The 15,305-nt window shown below is 38.5% G+C and overlaps 1 protein-coding gene across 3 annotated transcripts in view; it reads right to left on the reverse strand.

Moving 5' to 3' along the window:
* st6galnac3 (ST6 (alpha-N-acetyl-neuraminyl-2,3-beta-galactosyl-1,3)-N-acetylgalactosaminide alpha-2,6-sialyltransferase 3) overlaps window positions 1-15,305 on the reverse strand; it is a 94,151-nt gene that overhangs the window by 41,898 nt on the left and 36,948 nt on the right. For 2 of the 3 annotated variants that reach the window (XM_044133673.1, XM_044133675.1), the window contains exon 3: window positions 11,848-12,257. In XM_044133673.1, coding sequence (XP_043989608.1) covers window positions 11,848-12,257 — 410 coding nt within the window. Of the gene's footprint in view, window positions 1-7,710; window positions 8,392-11,847; window positions 12,258-15,305 lie in introns of those variants that run through there. The other variant, XM_044133674.1, reaches the window with a different exon arrangement.

Consider the following 15,305-nt stretch of genomic DNA (forward strand, 5'->3'; position numbering starts at 1 on the left):
CAATTAACTGCATGATCAATTAAAGGAAACTAAATAATTTATTGTTTTTCTCTCTTTTTACCAAAAGGTGGATGATAAAAATCTTCAGTCTGGTGATTTCGTCTCAATTAGCTCTGGTTTTGTCATAATTCATTTTACTTGTTGTTTTATTTTAAATATTTAAAATGTTTTCTAGTTCCAGTGTTAAATGTTCATCACAATTTAAAGTTTATTGATCTGGAATAATGTGTTCTTGCATTATTACTATCATACTGCTTGAAAACTGTCTCGAAAAATTTCAATAATTTCTGGGACAATTTATCGTCCAGTAAAATTTGTTAAATGGAGCTAGGAGGAATTATTTACTTAAAGAAAACTCCTATATCTGGCTGCAAACTTATTTGTAAGTTAGTTTTGTCTCATTTTAAGTTTACCAAGATGTTTGCACTAGAAATTAGACCAAACTTACTTGCTAAGATCTTGTGTTTTTGCAGTGGAAATGGCTTGAATTTAGCAAGAAGAAGATGATGAAACCGAACTACACAGATGATCTGTTTGTCAAATTTAAGATTTTTACTTTAGACCCAGTCACTAATAGATGACGGGAAAAAAGAGACACTAAAGAAAGTGACTTTCTATAATCAGAGATCTATTCTGAAAAACATATATAAAAATTTTAAATACACTGGTTTTATTTAAAATACATATTCAGACCTGGAAAATACCCAGATTAAATTACATACATTTCTAATTTTTTCAAGACTGAATCTCAACAGATGTTAGATTTTATTAGTTCATGACTAGAAAGGAGAAAATCGCTGAATAAAATTCAGGCAGAGAAACAGAATCAGTGGTGTTGAATTCAGTCCTGTCACGATAACGATACATTGTCCCAGAAATTATTGCGATAAACGATAATATTGTTGTTTGGAGACCATGTTCAAGTAATATAATGGTAATAATAATGAAGAAACATCCTCACAAAGCAACAACGAGCATTTAAAACTGGAACTGGAAGACACTTTAAATATCCAAAATAAATAAACAAAACAGAAACAACAAATAAAGTAAATTATAAAATCTTTGTAAAATAAAATAAAAAAATCTTAAATGAGACCAAAACACCAGACTGAAGACTTTAATCATCCAGTTATTGGTAAAAAAAAAAAAAAAAAGAAAAAGAAACAAAAAAACAGAAAAACTATAAATCATGCAAATGGAAATAATTGAACTTGTTTTAATTTATCATGTGATTAATTGAGTTATTGCTTATTGCAGTTAAATAACTTTCTACATTTCTTGTTTATCCTCATATCAGGTTTTGAAAGTTTCATCTCAAAAACAGCTCAACAAAGATATAAATGTTTTATCACTTGTTTTGATTAAACTGTTATCCAATAGGTACAATTGAAGCCCTTTGAAGAATGTGTTATTGATCCTGGCAGTAAAAACTTTAAAAACGGTTAAACCGAAAACTCGCTTGCAGGAATTTGATTTTTGTTGTTGTTGTTGTTTTGTGGGGGTTCATGTTCCTTCAAATTCAGCCGAATATCAAAGCTGGAAAAAGATGAGCTATTAAACTGGGAAGCAAACAAAGGAAGTATTTATTTTCTCACTTGTACCAGAACATTTCTGAACACACAAACCCCCGCACTGATAGTTAATTTAAACTGCTGAAATGTACAAAAGCATGCAGCTGTTAAAAGTGTGTTCATGAAATAAAACAAAGAAAAAAACAGGCTGAATCTCTGATAACAAAGGTGAGAAGCGGTTCAGCTGAACGGTGTTTCGTTTGAAGCTATTTTAGGATGAGAAAGTGGCGACTGCCAGGGGCGCGTACAGATATGAAGTGGACAGCTGGAGATTATGGAGCGTGATCACGCAGCCCTGACATTCACCGCAGAATGTGACTAATTTCTGATTACAAAACGCAGACTTTTAATTTGGTGCTTCTTCAACGTGGACGTTACTTAAAAAAGGTCTGTTTTTGTTCTATTGGTGTTAACTTTCATCCATCCATCCATTTTCTGTTCCCCCTAATGGGGTCGGGAGGGTTGCTGGTGCCAATCCGGGCGAGAGGCGGGGTCACCCTGGACAGGTCGCCAGTCTGTCACAGGGCAACACAGAGACAAACAGGACAAACAACCATTCACACACACTCTCACACCTAGGGAGGATTTAGAGAGACCAATTAACCTGACAGTCATGTTTTTGGACTGTGGGAGGAAGCTGGAGAACCCGGAGAGAACCCACCATGCACAGGGAGAACCATCTATGCAGAAAGACCCCGGGCCGGGAATCGAACCCAGGACCTTCTTGCTGCAAGGCAACAGCTCTACCAACTGCGCCGCTGTGCAGCCACATGTTAACTTTCAATGATCCCTTTTACTCCCTTTAACTTTGGAAAGTGTCTTCAGGTTTTATTGCTCGTATTTAAGCATTCATATTTAATCCCAGCTGGAATATCTGCAGCAGATTCTGCTTTTTATGCTTCAACAAACAGAAAAAAGCCTCATCAGAAGTAAATTCAGCTTGTCATCTAAGATTTTATTACTGCCGTTCTGCCTCCTATTCCATTATAACATCTCAGTAGGAGTTAAAGTTGAATGAAATGGATGCTGTAAAATAAGAAAAATAGAAAAAAAGTCCTGTAATTTCATGCTTTCTGCATTTCAGGGTGATTTCTATTACACCAAGATAAATGAGCCATAACTAAATGACACCTGTGTTACCGAGAAGTTTTCCACTTAGGGATGATTTTTTTTTTTTTTTACTTCCCTCAAACTTCTCTGTCATTTTTATTTTTAAATCCATAACTCACCAACTCACTTACTTTTAAATGTGTAAAAAAAAAAAATCAGTTGTTTTTTTTAAATTGTTGGCGATAAAATGTCTTATCAGGAAAATCACTTTAAAATTTGTCAGTAGCATGAATGTGAGCAACACTTTGTAGATATGCCACTAATGTTGAAAAAACACAATTTCGCAATTGCAGTTTCCATTAAATAAGAAAAGATTAAAATCACCTGTGAATACGTTTGATCACACAATAAAAAAAAACATTCTGCACCTTCATCTTCCAACCACTTCCTGTTGTCTTCTTCGTGGTCTCCGGCAGTAGTAACATCCAGGTTGTTGATCATGTGACCCGTGTGACGCAGAACAAAGAGTTTCCATTGCAGTTTTGCGAAATACGCGCAAAATTGGTGTTTCCATTAAGCAAATTTAAGTCAGTATTTCCAATTTGTACAGTTATATGTCTAGAGTGAAATATGGTGTTTGTTTTTTGAGTTAATTAAAAAAAATATACAGCCAGTTAAATACAAGAACATTGCGGTATTTCCTGATAAAACCCTAGGATTGAAACTGGACGTACTTTTCCTTTTTACTATGACTTTATTTTAAGGATTCTACATTTTCTGTCCCATTGAAGCAACTCTACTGTTGGTGTGTCAAAACCATCCCTTATCACAAAACCTGAGTGTTTTTCAAACTTGCCGTTTTTCCATTAGGCTAATTTATTTTCCTAAACCCCTTTTGCGTAATTTTACAGTCAATGGAGACGCAGCTAGTTAAACCTTTCTGCGGATTCACCTAAGTTTTAAACTATCTTTACTTTTCTTTTGGTTTTTGTGGTGAAAACTGCTGCCGTTTGAGGATTTATCCACAAAATGACCCTGTTTTGGGAAACGTTCACACTAGTAAACAAAAGTTCTGGGAAAATTAGTTCTTATGGAAAGATGTGCCGAATCTCATAGTTGGAAAAAGTCATTGAAAAAGTAATTTCTTCATCATTTGTAGCAGCAAGCCTGAGAACAATTTCTAAACTTTTATAAACTTGGAAAAGAAAAAAAAATCATATTTTTTGTCTTCAAACAGAAGCAAGCAGCAGGAAACCATCAGAATCTGATTTGCTTCCAAGAGAGCCAATCAGGAGCCTTTAAGGTACTTCAAAGAGACTGCCATGACCAATCAGGTGACAGAGTTTTCTTCCAAAGCATTTCTCTCTGCTCAGGTCCGTAACAGATGCGATGTGAGGGAAGTTGAAACGATTTGTAATGTTACGGAGCTCAGTGTCAGCTTAGCTACGCTGACACACTCTGAAGCTTTAACCCTTCATTATGACGACTCACTGGGTTTTACGTCGGTTTAATAACAGGAAGCTCTTTGGGATGCTCAGGTTAACGCAGAGCAGCTCAGACCATCATAATATCCAGACTGGTCCGACAGTGAGCCTTAAATTTTTATTACGGGTTCCGATTTTTATGGGTTGATCAGTAAAAGGCAATAAACAGAAGCGGTTGCTGCAAAATATATATGAAAAGTGAGACATCAACTATTTTGCTTAAGCTGTTAGCATCACTGGAAACCTGATCAGCATTACCTTCAGTTTAAAGGGGAAATATCACACAAAATTCACTTCTTTCACGTTTTTAGACTTTCATTTTGGTTTCAACTGCATCTAAAAACATCCCACATGCTTAAAAAATATCCTGAGGGTTTTTACAGTGATATGTTAATGTTTCTTGGTGTCTGGTAATGGCCGACACCGTTACCTAGCAACCCAAACAAAGCGCTGCCCATTAACTAGCAATAAAAGTAGAGCTTCAACACGTTTGGTCAGCTGGTTTTGTTGCTGTATGCACTGTACAATGGCTGCTGGAAAAGTCAATGAGTTTTGTTACTATTCAGACGCTACTTGCTGTATTATTGTTAGTTGTGCAGGAGACTCGACTTCTGCTTTTCAAAGCTGTATGGTTGCAGCCATTTTCATGTGCGAGTGTAAACGTCGAGTTGGAAGGCGTGGCCACGTTGCAAAAACACAAAATCTAAAGCAAATATCTTAGTACACTTAAAATAAGAAAAAACTAACTAATCAGAAATTTTCAGCAAGAAATTGTATCTTCTTTAGAGTCAATAATTCCTTAATATTGGTGAAAAGTGACGTCCATTTCCAGATTATTTAAAAATGTTTTGTTATAATCTGCCAATTGAACTTGTGCTTTTTTTTTCTTTTTTTTTAAACAAATATTAAGTTATTATTGACTTGTAAGATCCTGTATTTTGCTGAAAAGTTCCTTGTAGATAAGCCTCGTCTTACTTTGAGTGAAATATGACATTTGCTCTAGAATACTTGCTGAGATTTTGTGTTTTTGCAGTGCAACAGCAGCTTATTTGGATATAAAGTGACCAGAGGCTGTAAAATTGCTCACAATAGGCTGAACTAAGCAGACTGAAATCTCATCATTCAAGAATATTTTGTGGAAAAAAAGCTTTGCATCAACAGATCCCATCTTTTCCCCTTTTCAGACTAATGCTGAATTGCCCTGGCAGGTATTAAGACTGTAGAAACAAACAGGAGGATGTTTAATAGGAATCAATAATTTAAGAGTGATCAAAACTGAATCACCTTAAAGCTGCTGGAAACAGCAAAGCCCCGGTTTGAGCCCCGGTCTGCTGTTGGTAGTGGAGAAGTGGGCGGATGGGAGGCGGAGACCCCGGCCACACAGCCGCTGTAAAGTGACAACGTGATTTAAGTGCGGTGTCTCCGTGAGGCCCGTTATCTGCCGCCGCTCACGGGAGCGCGCCGATACGCTCTGACAACCGCAGGAGGCAGAGCTGATAACGGAGCGGCCCGGCCTGGGAGACATCCGGCCGCGGCCCACACTCACATGAATCACAGGCCGAGGCGGCTGACTCACATTTACAGCCACAGCTTTTCATTGGGGCCTGCCCATAGCAATGCATAAGGAGAGCAGTGACTGACTTGCGAAGCAAGTCAGTCACTGCCTCCATGCATTGCATGGCAGGCACCTATTGTTCTACACCCAATAGAATGTTTCTTTAATACGTATTATTTATTATTCTTCCGTTACCGTTAATGCGGCTCGTACCGCTGCGAGCCCACCCACAAAAGTGGTATCAAAACGTGCGGCTCGTTCCCGGGAGGGGAGCTATTACTTTTGGTGGGCTTTGGAGTTACCATGGCGACGTAAAAAGCAAAAACGACCCCAAAATCACTAACGAGCTCACCAGGTGCATCTCTCGTCAAGGGGACGAGGCAACCAGTAAATCCTGAAAATACCCTATTTTTGAGGATTTTCTGTGTCGTCATAACTTTATGTAGAAACGCCATTCAAACTTCATTTTGTAGATACGTCCGTGATCTCTTTTAAAGTGAAGACAGCACGTCAATATGTATTATGGTTTGTCCACAACTTCTTTCTAAGCGACCCAAAGTTTTTGATTTTGGAAAAATCAGAGTGTGAAGGCGCTCCGCTTCGTGAGTCAAGCGACATTTTGACCCCAAATCATTTTTAACTCGCCCTCACGCTCACAAATATTGCATGATTGGTATCAAACTTGGTCATGACATTGATACGCGTGCCTGCTCCGGTCAAATGTTTTCAAAAATTATCTAGCGCTTACAGTTTTCTCTCCAGGTGCTTCAGAGCAAAGTCATGCGCCAGGGTAGCAGACAGATCTCACTGATTCACTTCCATGTATTTCTGAAAATTTCAGACCTTGGCACACACTTTTTTATCTCATTGCTGTTAATACTGTGAGTGAGGTAGAGATATGAATGGCGGGACTATGTGAGACGACAAATAGCCCTCTCATATGCTTCAAACGGTTTTTGAATATGTATTACGGTTCCCGAGCACGGGAAACTGTTTTTGCAATGCTTTTTTAGTCAAACTGGCTGGCTCAAACAGAGAATTGTCTCCCCTGGATGTCTCACTCACAGCTGGCAGAGAGGATTATTTACCATGGCAACGGAACCCAGAGCAGGGAGATTTGCTGAGGACTACAAATCGCATCACTGTAGTTGAACTACTAGTTCAGTTAAAACAGAGGAGGACTGAGCTGGCCTTTAGAAAAACTTGCTGCTATGGGCTGTATATAACTAATTTAACCCTGTCACTGTTACACATGGGATGAGTTTGGCCCTTTGAAATGAAGCTTACTGAAAATTTCAAAAAAAAAGCCCTGAAAATTTTACATCAGGTCATTGCTTTTTGAGCGTTATATGACTGATTTAATCCAATGACTGTTACACATGGGATGACTTTGACCCTTTCAAATGAAGCTTAACAAAATTTCAAAATAAAAGCCTTGGGAATTTTTACATCATGTAATTGCTCTTTTTGGCTTTATGTGACTGGTTTATCCAAAGCACTCTTACACATTGGATTAGTGTGGGCATTTAATATGAAGCTTACTGCAAATTTCAAAATAAAAGCCTCAAAATGCCCCTCTGGACAGTGCACCACCGGAGGCGGTGCAGTGATATCATTCTGCATTATCTGTTTATCCCAGGTTAGGGAACTGCCTTGCACAGCAAGGCAGTTCATTAGCATTAGCCTTTTAGCTTAAATAAGCTATTACCTATTTTTCTTACTTATCTGCCATGTTTAGTATTCTGAAGGAATTAAGTAAATTACAGAGAACATTCTAATAATATCCCACATGCTACAGAGAGCATTCACGCTAACATTAGCATATTTGCTCATTTTAGCTAATACACTTACTTTATCATACTGAATGGTGCATGTCCAGTTTACTTAACATTATTGTGATTCTATTGATTGTATTGATTACATTGCAGCTTTCTTTAGCATTGATGCAAATTGTTAGCATCAGAACGCTGGGTCCAAACCGACGGGCACACTTTGGCAGGCCCCAGTTAAATTTCTTCAGGAATTTTCTAGTTATTATCTGTTACACTGAATTTCCTCCTTATTGCTCGGAGAGAATCAGGATGATCAGAGGCAACAAACGCTCCCATCATCAAGATGTTTCATCTCGGTCATCAACGCGGGTTTCCTCTAAACTTAAAGGTGCTTTCTATAGCTGCTCAGCGTGACAATAAAAACATTACACAATAATTATATTCTTAAGAATAGTTTGTGATCTGGGATTTTTAATTGCAAAAACAAACAAAAAAGATAGGGGTGCACCAATTGATCGTTGCTGGCCGATCGCTGATACCAATTTGTCTGAAATGTCAAATGTATTATTTCCATGCTTAAATCACTCAACAGCTTCACCCATAAAGGCTTTTTCTAGTGGTTTAAACTTTTAAATTCACATTTTTCTCTTTAATTATAAAGTTGTTCCTTTTTAAGAAGAGCTATTGAGATGTTGTTTTCTGTTTTCTTTTTATAATCTTGACATTTTGACATTTTAATAACCCTTTCCCTCTCTTTCCCAAACACAGGAGTGAATTTATCAATTAAACTCTGTTGTTTTTGTACGTACAAAACGTCTATTTTAAAAAGATTTTTAATTTCCTCTCCATCCTGAGCAACTCGCTGTCTTTCTTTCTGTACTTCATAATGACACAGTTTCTGCTCTCTGCAGAAACGACTGAGTTTCCTGACAAACCACATGATCTTCTGGAGAATTACACTGCAAAAACACAAAATCATATCAAATCTCAGTCCACTTCAAATAAGAAAAACTAACTTATAAGTAAATTTTAAGCAAGATTTGGAGCTTGTTTTAAGTCAGCAACTCCTTAATATTTATGAAAAAAGTTCTAGTTCCAGATTATTTCACTTGTAACGTGGAAAAATGTCTTGTTAGGAGTAGGGGTGCACCAATTTATGGGCGTCAATTTCTTCAATTTAGTGAAATCGATTATCAGCTGATACTTATTCACTGATATTATCTATGTCATCAAAGGTCTAAAAATCAACCACTCTGTTCTTTTACTTTTAGATGTTTGACTGACGGACCGACTCACCGGGTAATTTCTTTAACAAATTAACAATAGTTGTTACCAACTTAGTGACTTTCTTGCTATATTTAGCAATAATTCAGACAAAGTACAATTGGTTTCAGCCAAAATCGGAATCAGCAGGTCAGGCTTGTAAAAGATCGTAATCGACCAGAAAACTGCAATCAATGCACAGCTGGTTATAAATTAGTGGAACTAGAACTTTTTCACTGATATTCTGCAATTATTTACTTAAAACCAGCTCTTATATCTTGCTGAAATGTTATGTGAATGTTAGTTTGGTCTTATTTCAAGAGCACTGAGATATGTACACTAGAAACTAGACCAAAATGTCTTGGTAAGGTTTTGTATTTTTGCAGCGTGCTCGGCTCTGACACGCCGCTCGTCTTGATCAGCCATGCAAGTGGAAGCCGAGACGCCGCATCTTCTCATCTGCTGGCGGCAATGTGGATAATTAGAAGTAGTGTTGATCACTGTTCCATCTTTTTTTTCTTTTACCAGGCTGATTATTATCCGTGCACCAGTAGGGAGGCACTGACAGTACGCCACTGCATGCACAAATACAAATTACAGAGGAGCTGCTGCAGTAATGCGCTCTTAAGAGTGTTTTTTTTGGACTCGGGTCTGAAGTTGGCTAAGAGAGCAACAAAGAGCTGCAGGGTTGGATCAGTTTGAATTAGCTCCGGCTAATGACAGCAGTTATTCCCTTCTGATTACACACGCCATATAACCCAATTTGAAAACTGTTTCCGTGGATATTCATTGTGTCAGAGCGCTGAAGCGTTTGCAGCCAAAATTGTGACAAGACAGGCATGTAGAGAAACTTCTCATTTCATATTCATCCAAAGTGCCTCATTGTTGCTCCTCGAGTTGGGTCTGTGTTACCAATCAGCATCAATTGACGGTTCGCGTCTTCCCCGGGAGCGTAACGTCCCGTAATGAGATTCCTCTCCCTGAGCATCCGTCCCTAATCCCACACCTCTAGCTGCGCTCTCTGGGTTTCTGCACAGCTGAGCCGCGCTCAAACCGGGACGGCGAACATGAAATTCAGTGTTACTGCTGCCATCCTGAATGAGAACCGCACAATGGAGCTGAAATGAAATGGATGCTACGCCTATTACCGAACATGTTAATCCTCTTAAGAAGTTAAGAGAGGTCTTGATGACATAAGGGAGCGGCAGGAGAGCGGCGCTCTGTGGAGATGAGCAGGAAGAGATGAGGTTTGTCCTCAACAATGGCACGCCTGCTGCCGCCTTCCTGCAGGCATTAACCTGCAGTTCTCTCAGGCGGATCAGCAGACAAAGAGGAACAGCATGAGCAGCTTTTAAAGGGCAAATACATCCCAACCTAAAAATACTGAAAGTATGAAATAAGCTTCAAGAAACTGTTTAAAATGTATCCAATAGGAATGCACCGATTGCAAGATCGACTACCGATCTGTAAAAAGCCTGACCTGCCGATTCTGATTTGTTTTTGACTGGAATGTTGCAGAGTTGGCAACAGTGGGGCAACTACTGTTAGCTGCTGCAGACATTCAGACATGAAACCGAAACACAAGAAGTCAACCATCTTGGTCAAACGTGTAAAAAATAAACTGCAACAAACCTGTTAGATTTTTTAGAAAGTACAATAAGGAATTCTAAATATAATGTAAAATAAATAATAAAGCATGATGTCGCTCAGAGCAGAAAATATAGAATTAGACTGAATAGATCCGCCCCTATAGATCAGGCATATGGTCACTGATGCCCAATCTAGAATTATTTTAAATATTGGGACCAAGCAGATATTGATGTCAGATCGGTGCATCTCTAATCATGAGCTGGTCTTAAAAGAGCAAATATACTTTAGATCCAGAAAACCTAGAAATACTAGAAGTAACTATTTAAAGTGAATCTAACTCCCAAATTAACTTTAAGTTTGCTGATAATCTGTCTAAATAATCTGTTAAGAGTTAAATCTTTATGATTCTGTGCAGATTTTGACATTTTCACGGAAAATTGTTTACTTCAATATTTTTTAGGCAAAAATATTTTAAAAAAATATAAGATTACGAATTATACACATAAACAATTAAATATCCATGTCTGAATATGTTAGAGAAACAAATAAACTGTTGATTTTTTTTAGATTATTATAATTATCATGAGCTAAATAAAAATCCTGAACACAAGTAAAGATGAAACCTTGTATAAAATTATGATTTGTTCACTTTAAGGTGGAACATTACACACTTTGAGGTCAACTGTTCATAAAAATTATTATTTATCTCACAGAAAACTGACCTGCAACTTTAATTCTGCATTTTTTTATTTATTTTAGTGAAAATAGAACGAGTCAATCTGTTTGGGCAGCTGGATCTCAGAAGGAGAGCCAAACCCGAGCTGCCTAATTAACCAGCGTTTCCCCAGACCAACATTTTTGGATTGTCTCCTTCCCGCTGCGCTGCTCTCCACAGCTACTTCTTAAACAGCCTCGTGTGTCACTTTGAACCTCTTTACAAGAAAATCTAACTCTGATGAAAGATCAGAGGGAGGATCAGAGACGAGATGAACTAAACTGCAAAATTTAGAGGAGTTCATGGCAAAACAAACAGAAATCAGGAGTAGGACTGCAGCTGGTGATTATTTTACTAATCAATTATTCTGACCAGTAATTGGATTTAAAAAACAGCTTATTATAGTGCAAATAAAGAAATAACTGAACTTCAAATAATGGAGAGTTGGCACTTTTGATGCAATTTTTAATGCAACTTTTAGTTTTTAAGTTGCATTAAATGTTGCATTAAAAATGTCATTATTTACCAAATATTTCAAAATTGACGCTTTTAATGCAACTTTTACTGTAAGTTGCATTAAATTGTCATTATTTACCAAACAATAAAAAGTTGACACTTTAAATGCAACTTTTAGTGCAACTTTGCCGAACATTATTTACTGAATGAAAACAGTCGTAAACATCTATGAAGACTCCTTCATGTTTATGTCATGTGATTTTTATCCACACCCCTTCAAATAAAGTGTCACCAAAATGTGCTGCCCGAATAAACTTAAAACTTGATTGATTAAGTTAGTTGCTGATTATTTCAATACTTAATCTTAATCAATTTGTGCCGTTGGTCTCACCTGTCTTTTCCCGTCTCCTTCTTGAACACCATGTCGCAGTAGTTCATCCGGTCCTCTGTGGTGGCGTAGATGCGAGCGTGCGGGTAGTTTTCCGACGCCTGCCGCAGCATGTTGTACACGATGCCCTTCCCGTCCTTCCTCATGTTCCGCAGCGGCCCCCACACCACGTACAGGGTGTCGTTGCCCTGGCCGAAGAAGTGCTGCGGCTTCTGCAGCAGCAGCGGCACGCTGGTGTGAGAGACGACCCTGAGCGTGGTCCGCCGCCCGACGTCGTTTTCAAAGCCTCGCGTGGGAGCGTTGTTCATGCGCCAGATGCAGGGAGAGCGGTCGATCTGCGCGCCGGCAGCCTGGCCCAACATCTGACCGGAGCTGGACACGATGCTGCACAGCTCGCAGTTCAGCTTCAATGGCTGGGGGGGAAAAAAAAACAGAAAAATGTGTTTTTAGATAATTTTCTAGAGGTTAAAGATCAGGGTCGGCTACAGAGAAGCAGCCAGCTTCCTCTCATAAAAATATATGGATTTGAAGAGTGAATGTTTGGTGGATTTTAGTTTTTGTAGATGATTTGCAGAGAAACCAAGTCAATAGTTCAGGCAAAAAGAAATAAACTCTCAAGTTTTCTAAGAGATGGAGTTCAAAACTGAAGGATCTGAAGGTTCAGCCAAAATTTTTTTTTTTTCCAGTAAAAAAACAAAAATAACTTCTTCTTCTTTGTGTAAACCAACACATCATTATCTCCACCAGCTCTGTACATCTTGTCTGACATTTCATATTGATACGTGAATATCAATTTTAAACTTTTGTTTTAAGCTCTGGACTTTGACTGGTCCATTCTGGCGCATAAATATAACTTGATCGAAGCCATGCAAAAGCTTTGGCTGTATTTTAGAGGGGACCTATTATGAAACTTTATGTATTTTTGTATTTTCATTTGTGTCTCAACAGCCCAGGCACAAAAAACAAACAGACATCTTTTGGCAATAAGTTCATGTTTTTTTGTGTCTGGAAAATGAGACATTTCAAAAACTTCCCGATTGTTGAGTCACATTCAAGAGGCACTGCACCGTTACCTAGCAACCCCTGCAAAGTCCAGCTTGTTACCTAGCAACCCAAGCTAAGTGCCAGCTTGTTACCTAGCAACCCAAGCTAAGTTCCAGTGCGTCTGGTCAGCTGAATTTACCATTGTTTGCGACCTGCAATGGTAACTACAAAACACAAGTGCTTAGTTTAGTTACAATCCATATTTAGCTGCAGCAATGCTAACGCTATTCTTACACACAATTTGATTAAATCACTAAAGGAAATTTTATAAATTAAATGAAAACAAAACAACAAAAACAAGCAAAAAATGAAAGACAACATGTCAGGATATATGTAAATTTGTTGTTTATTTACTATCTAGAAACCACTTGCTGAATTCTTGTTGGTTGTGCAAGAGGCTCCACTTCTAATTTAGTTAAGTAAGAATTCACATTTAACTTAAAATAAAAAGAAAAAAACAAAAACAAAAAAACAACATGGAAGACCACATGGCGAAATAAATGTAATTTTAATGTTAATTTATCATCCAGAAACCACTTGCTGCATTCTTGTTGGTTGTGCAGGAGGTCCCACTTTTGCTTTTCAAAGAGAAGTAGTAAACATTGAGTTGGGGGGCGTCGACAGCAGCAGCTTATTTGGATTTAAAGTGACAGGAGGGCCAAAAAAACTCAAAATAGGCAGAACTGACCAGAATAAAATCAGATTTCTTTTAACCTGCTGAAGGAACCATGATAGGTCACCTTTAATAAGTGCTTGGCTAGCAGCGGAGGGTCAACTGCCTTGCTCAAGGGCTTCTCCATAGGCAGCTTTGTGAGCTTTATTTCAGCGTTCCCCACTGAGTTGAGCCAATCTGTGTGCGCTGAAAGGCGTGATGGAGTTATGAGGGCAGCCTGCGATGATGGATGAGCGGCTGACAGCTCAAGGCAGCTCGACGGCTGCAGAGTGACCCGGCCAGGTGCCAAGATTATTTCATAACCCTCTGATTGCATCCACAGATGAGAGGGGAGAGAAAAAAGAAAACAGAAGATGGAGTAATTTACAGAAGATTGATGTCTCCTGAGAAAGGAGATGTTTTTGTTTCATTTCAGGGGCTGATCTCCTGAAAACTCGCCGTCGAGTCGTGAGCTCAGATAAGCCAAGTGGTAATGAGAGAATCTGCTGGATTATCTACTGCGTTGGTGTTTACAGCCACTGCTCATCTTTAAATCAGTGACATTTCACTGATTCTTCATTAAGTGCATGTTAAATAAAGTTTTGGCTTCTTTGTTTTGGTGTAAGTGAGATTAATCTCATCAAAACAAACTGAGACGCAAACAGAGAAATCTGAAGAAGAAGGCAGGAGATTTAATAAACCGCAGGAAAATGGAGGAAAATAAAACATTTAATCTATGAAACATGTCTGAGTGTCCATCCAACCATCCAACCATCTATTCATCCAACCAACCATCCAACAACCATCTGTTCATCCAACCATCTAACCATCCAACAACCATTGGTTCATCCAACCAATTGTTTGTCCATCCAGCTAACCAACAAACCAAGCATCCATCCATCCAACCATCTGTTCATTCAACCATGTAAACATCCAAACCAACCAACCAACCAACCAACCAACCAACCAACCATCCATCCATCCATCCATCCATCCATCCATCCATCCACCCAGGTCGCTCTGCAGCTGTTGAGCCGCCTTGAGCTGTCAGCCACTCATCCATCATCGCAGGCTGCCCTCATAACTCTATCAGGCCTTCCATCCAACCATCCATCCAACCAACCAATCATCCATCCAATCACACATCTAACCACCCATCCAACCATCCATCCATCCATCCATCCATCCAACAGTTCCATAAAAGATCATGATGTGTCTCATCTCTTCAGTCCTTTCATAAAAATAATTGAAAAAGTCGCCTTATTTCTGCCTTCAAGTTAAACGATTGATTGAACTTCATATAAATTAGTAATTCTATATTTCTCTGACAGTAATGTCCTTTAAAGGTCTTCAGAAACTCTACAGGTCAAATACTTCCAAATCAAGTAAAAAATAAATCCTCCTATATTGGAGCAAACTGCAGAGAGCACCAATCAGTTTGTGATTGGCTGGTTGGTATTATATCTCTGAATTTCTTTCCATTTCAATGATGAATGTTCTGAATTTGCATCATGACCCTTTCACAAGCCCGTTATCATTTCCCCCTTGTTAACCTATTGTGTCTTTCGTTGTCTTTGGTGAGGTCAAGATATCTCCAGAATGCGAACATTTCCAGCAAGTTTTCTGCACTTTCAGCTCTTCAGTGATAGAAAACGTGCACACATTGTTCTAAAGCTGTAAAACCCAGAGATAAGGCTCAGCAGAGTTTCACAATGTGATAAATTTAGGTTCTCTTGGGTCTCTGTTCTAATTAACTGCCTTTCCC

Source organism: Gambusia affinis, linkage group LG12 (assembly GCF_019740435.1).
Source record: "Gambusia affinis linkage group LG12, SWU_Gaff_1.0, whole genome shotgun sequence".
Lineage (NCBI taxonomy): Eukaryota > Metazoa > Chordata > Actinopteri > Cyprinodontiformes > Poeciliidae > Gambusia > Gambusia affinis.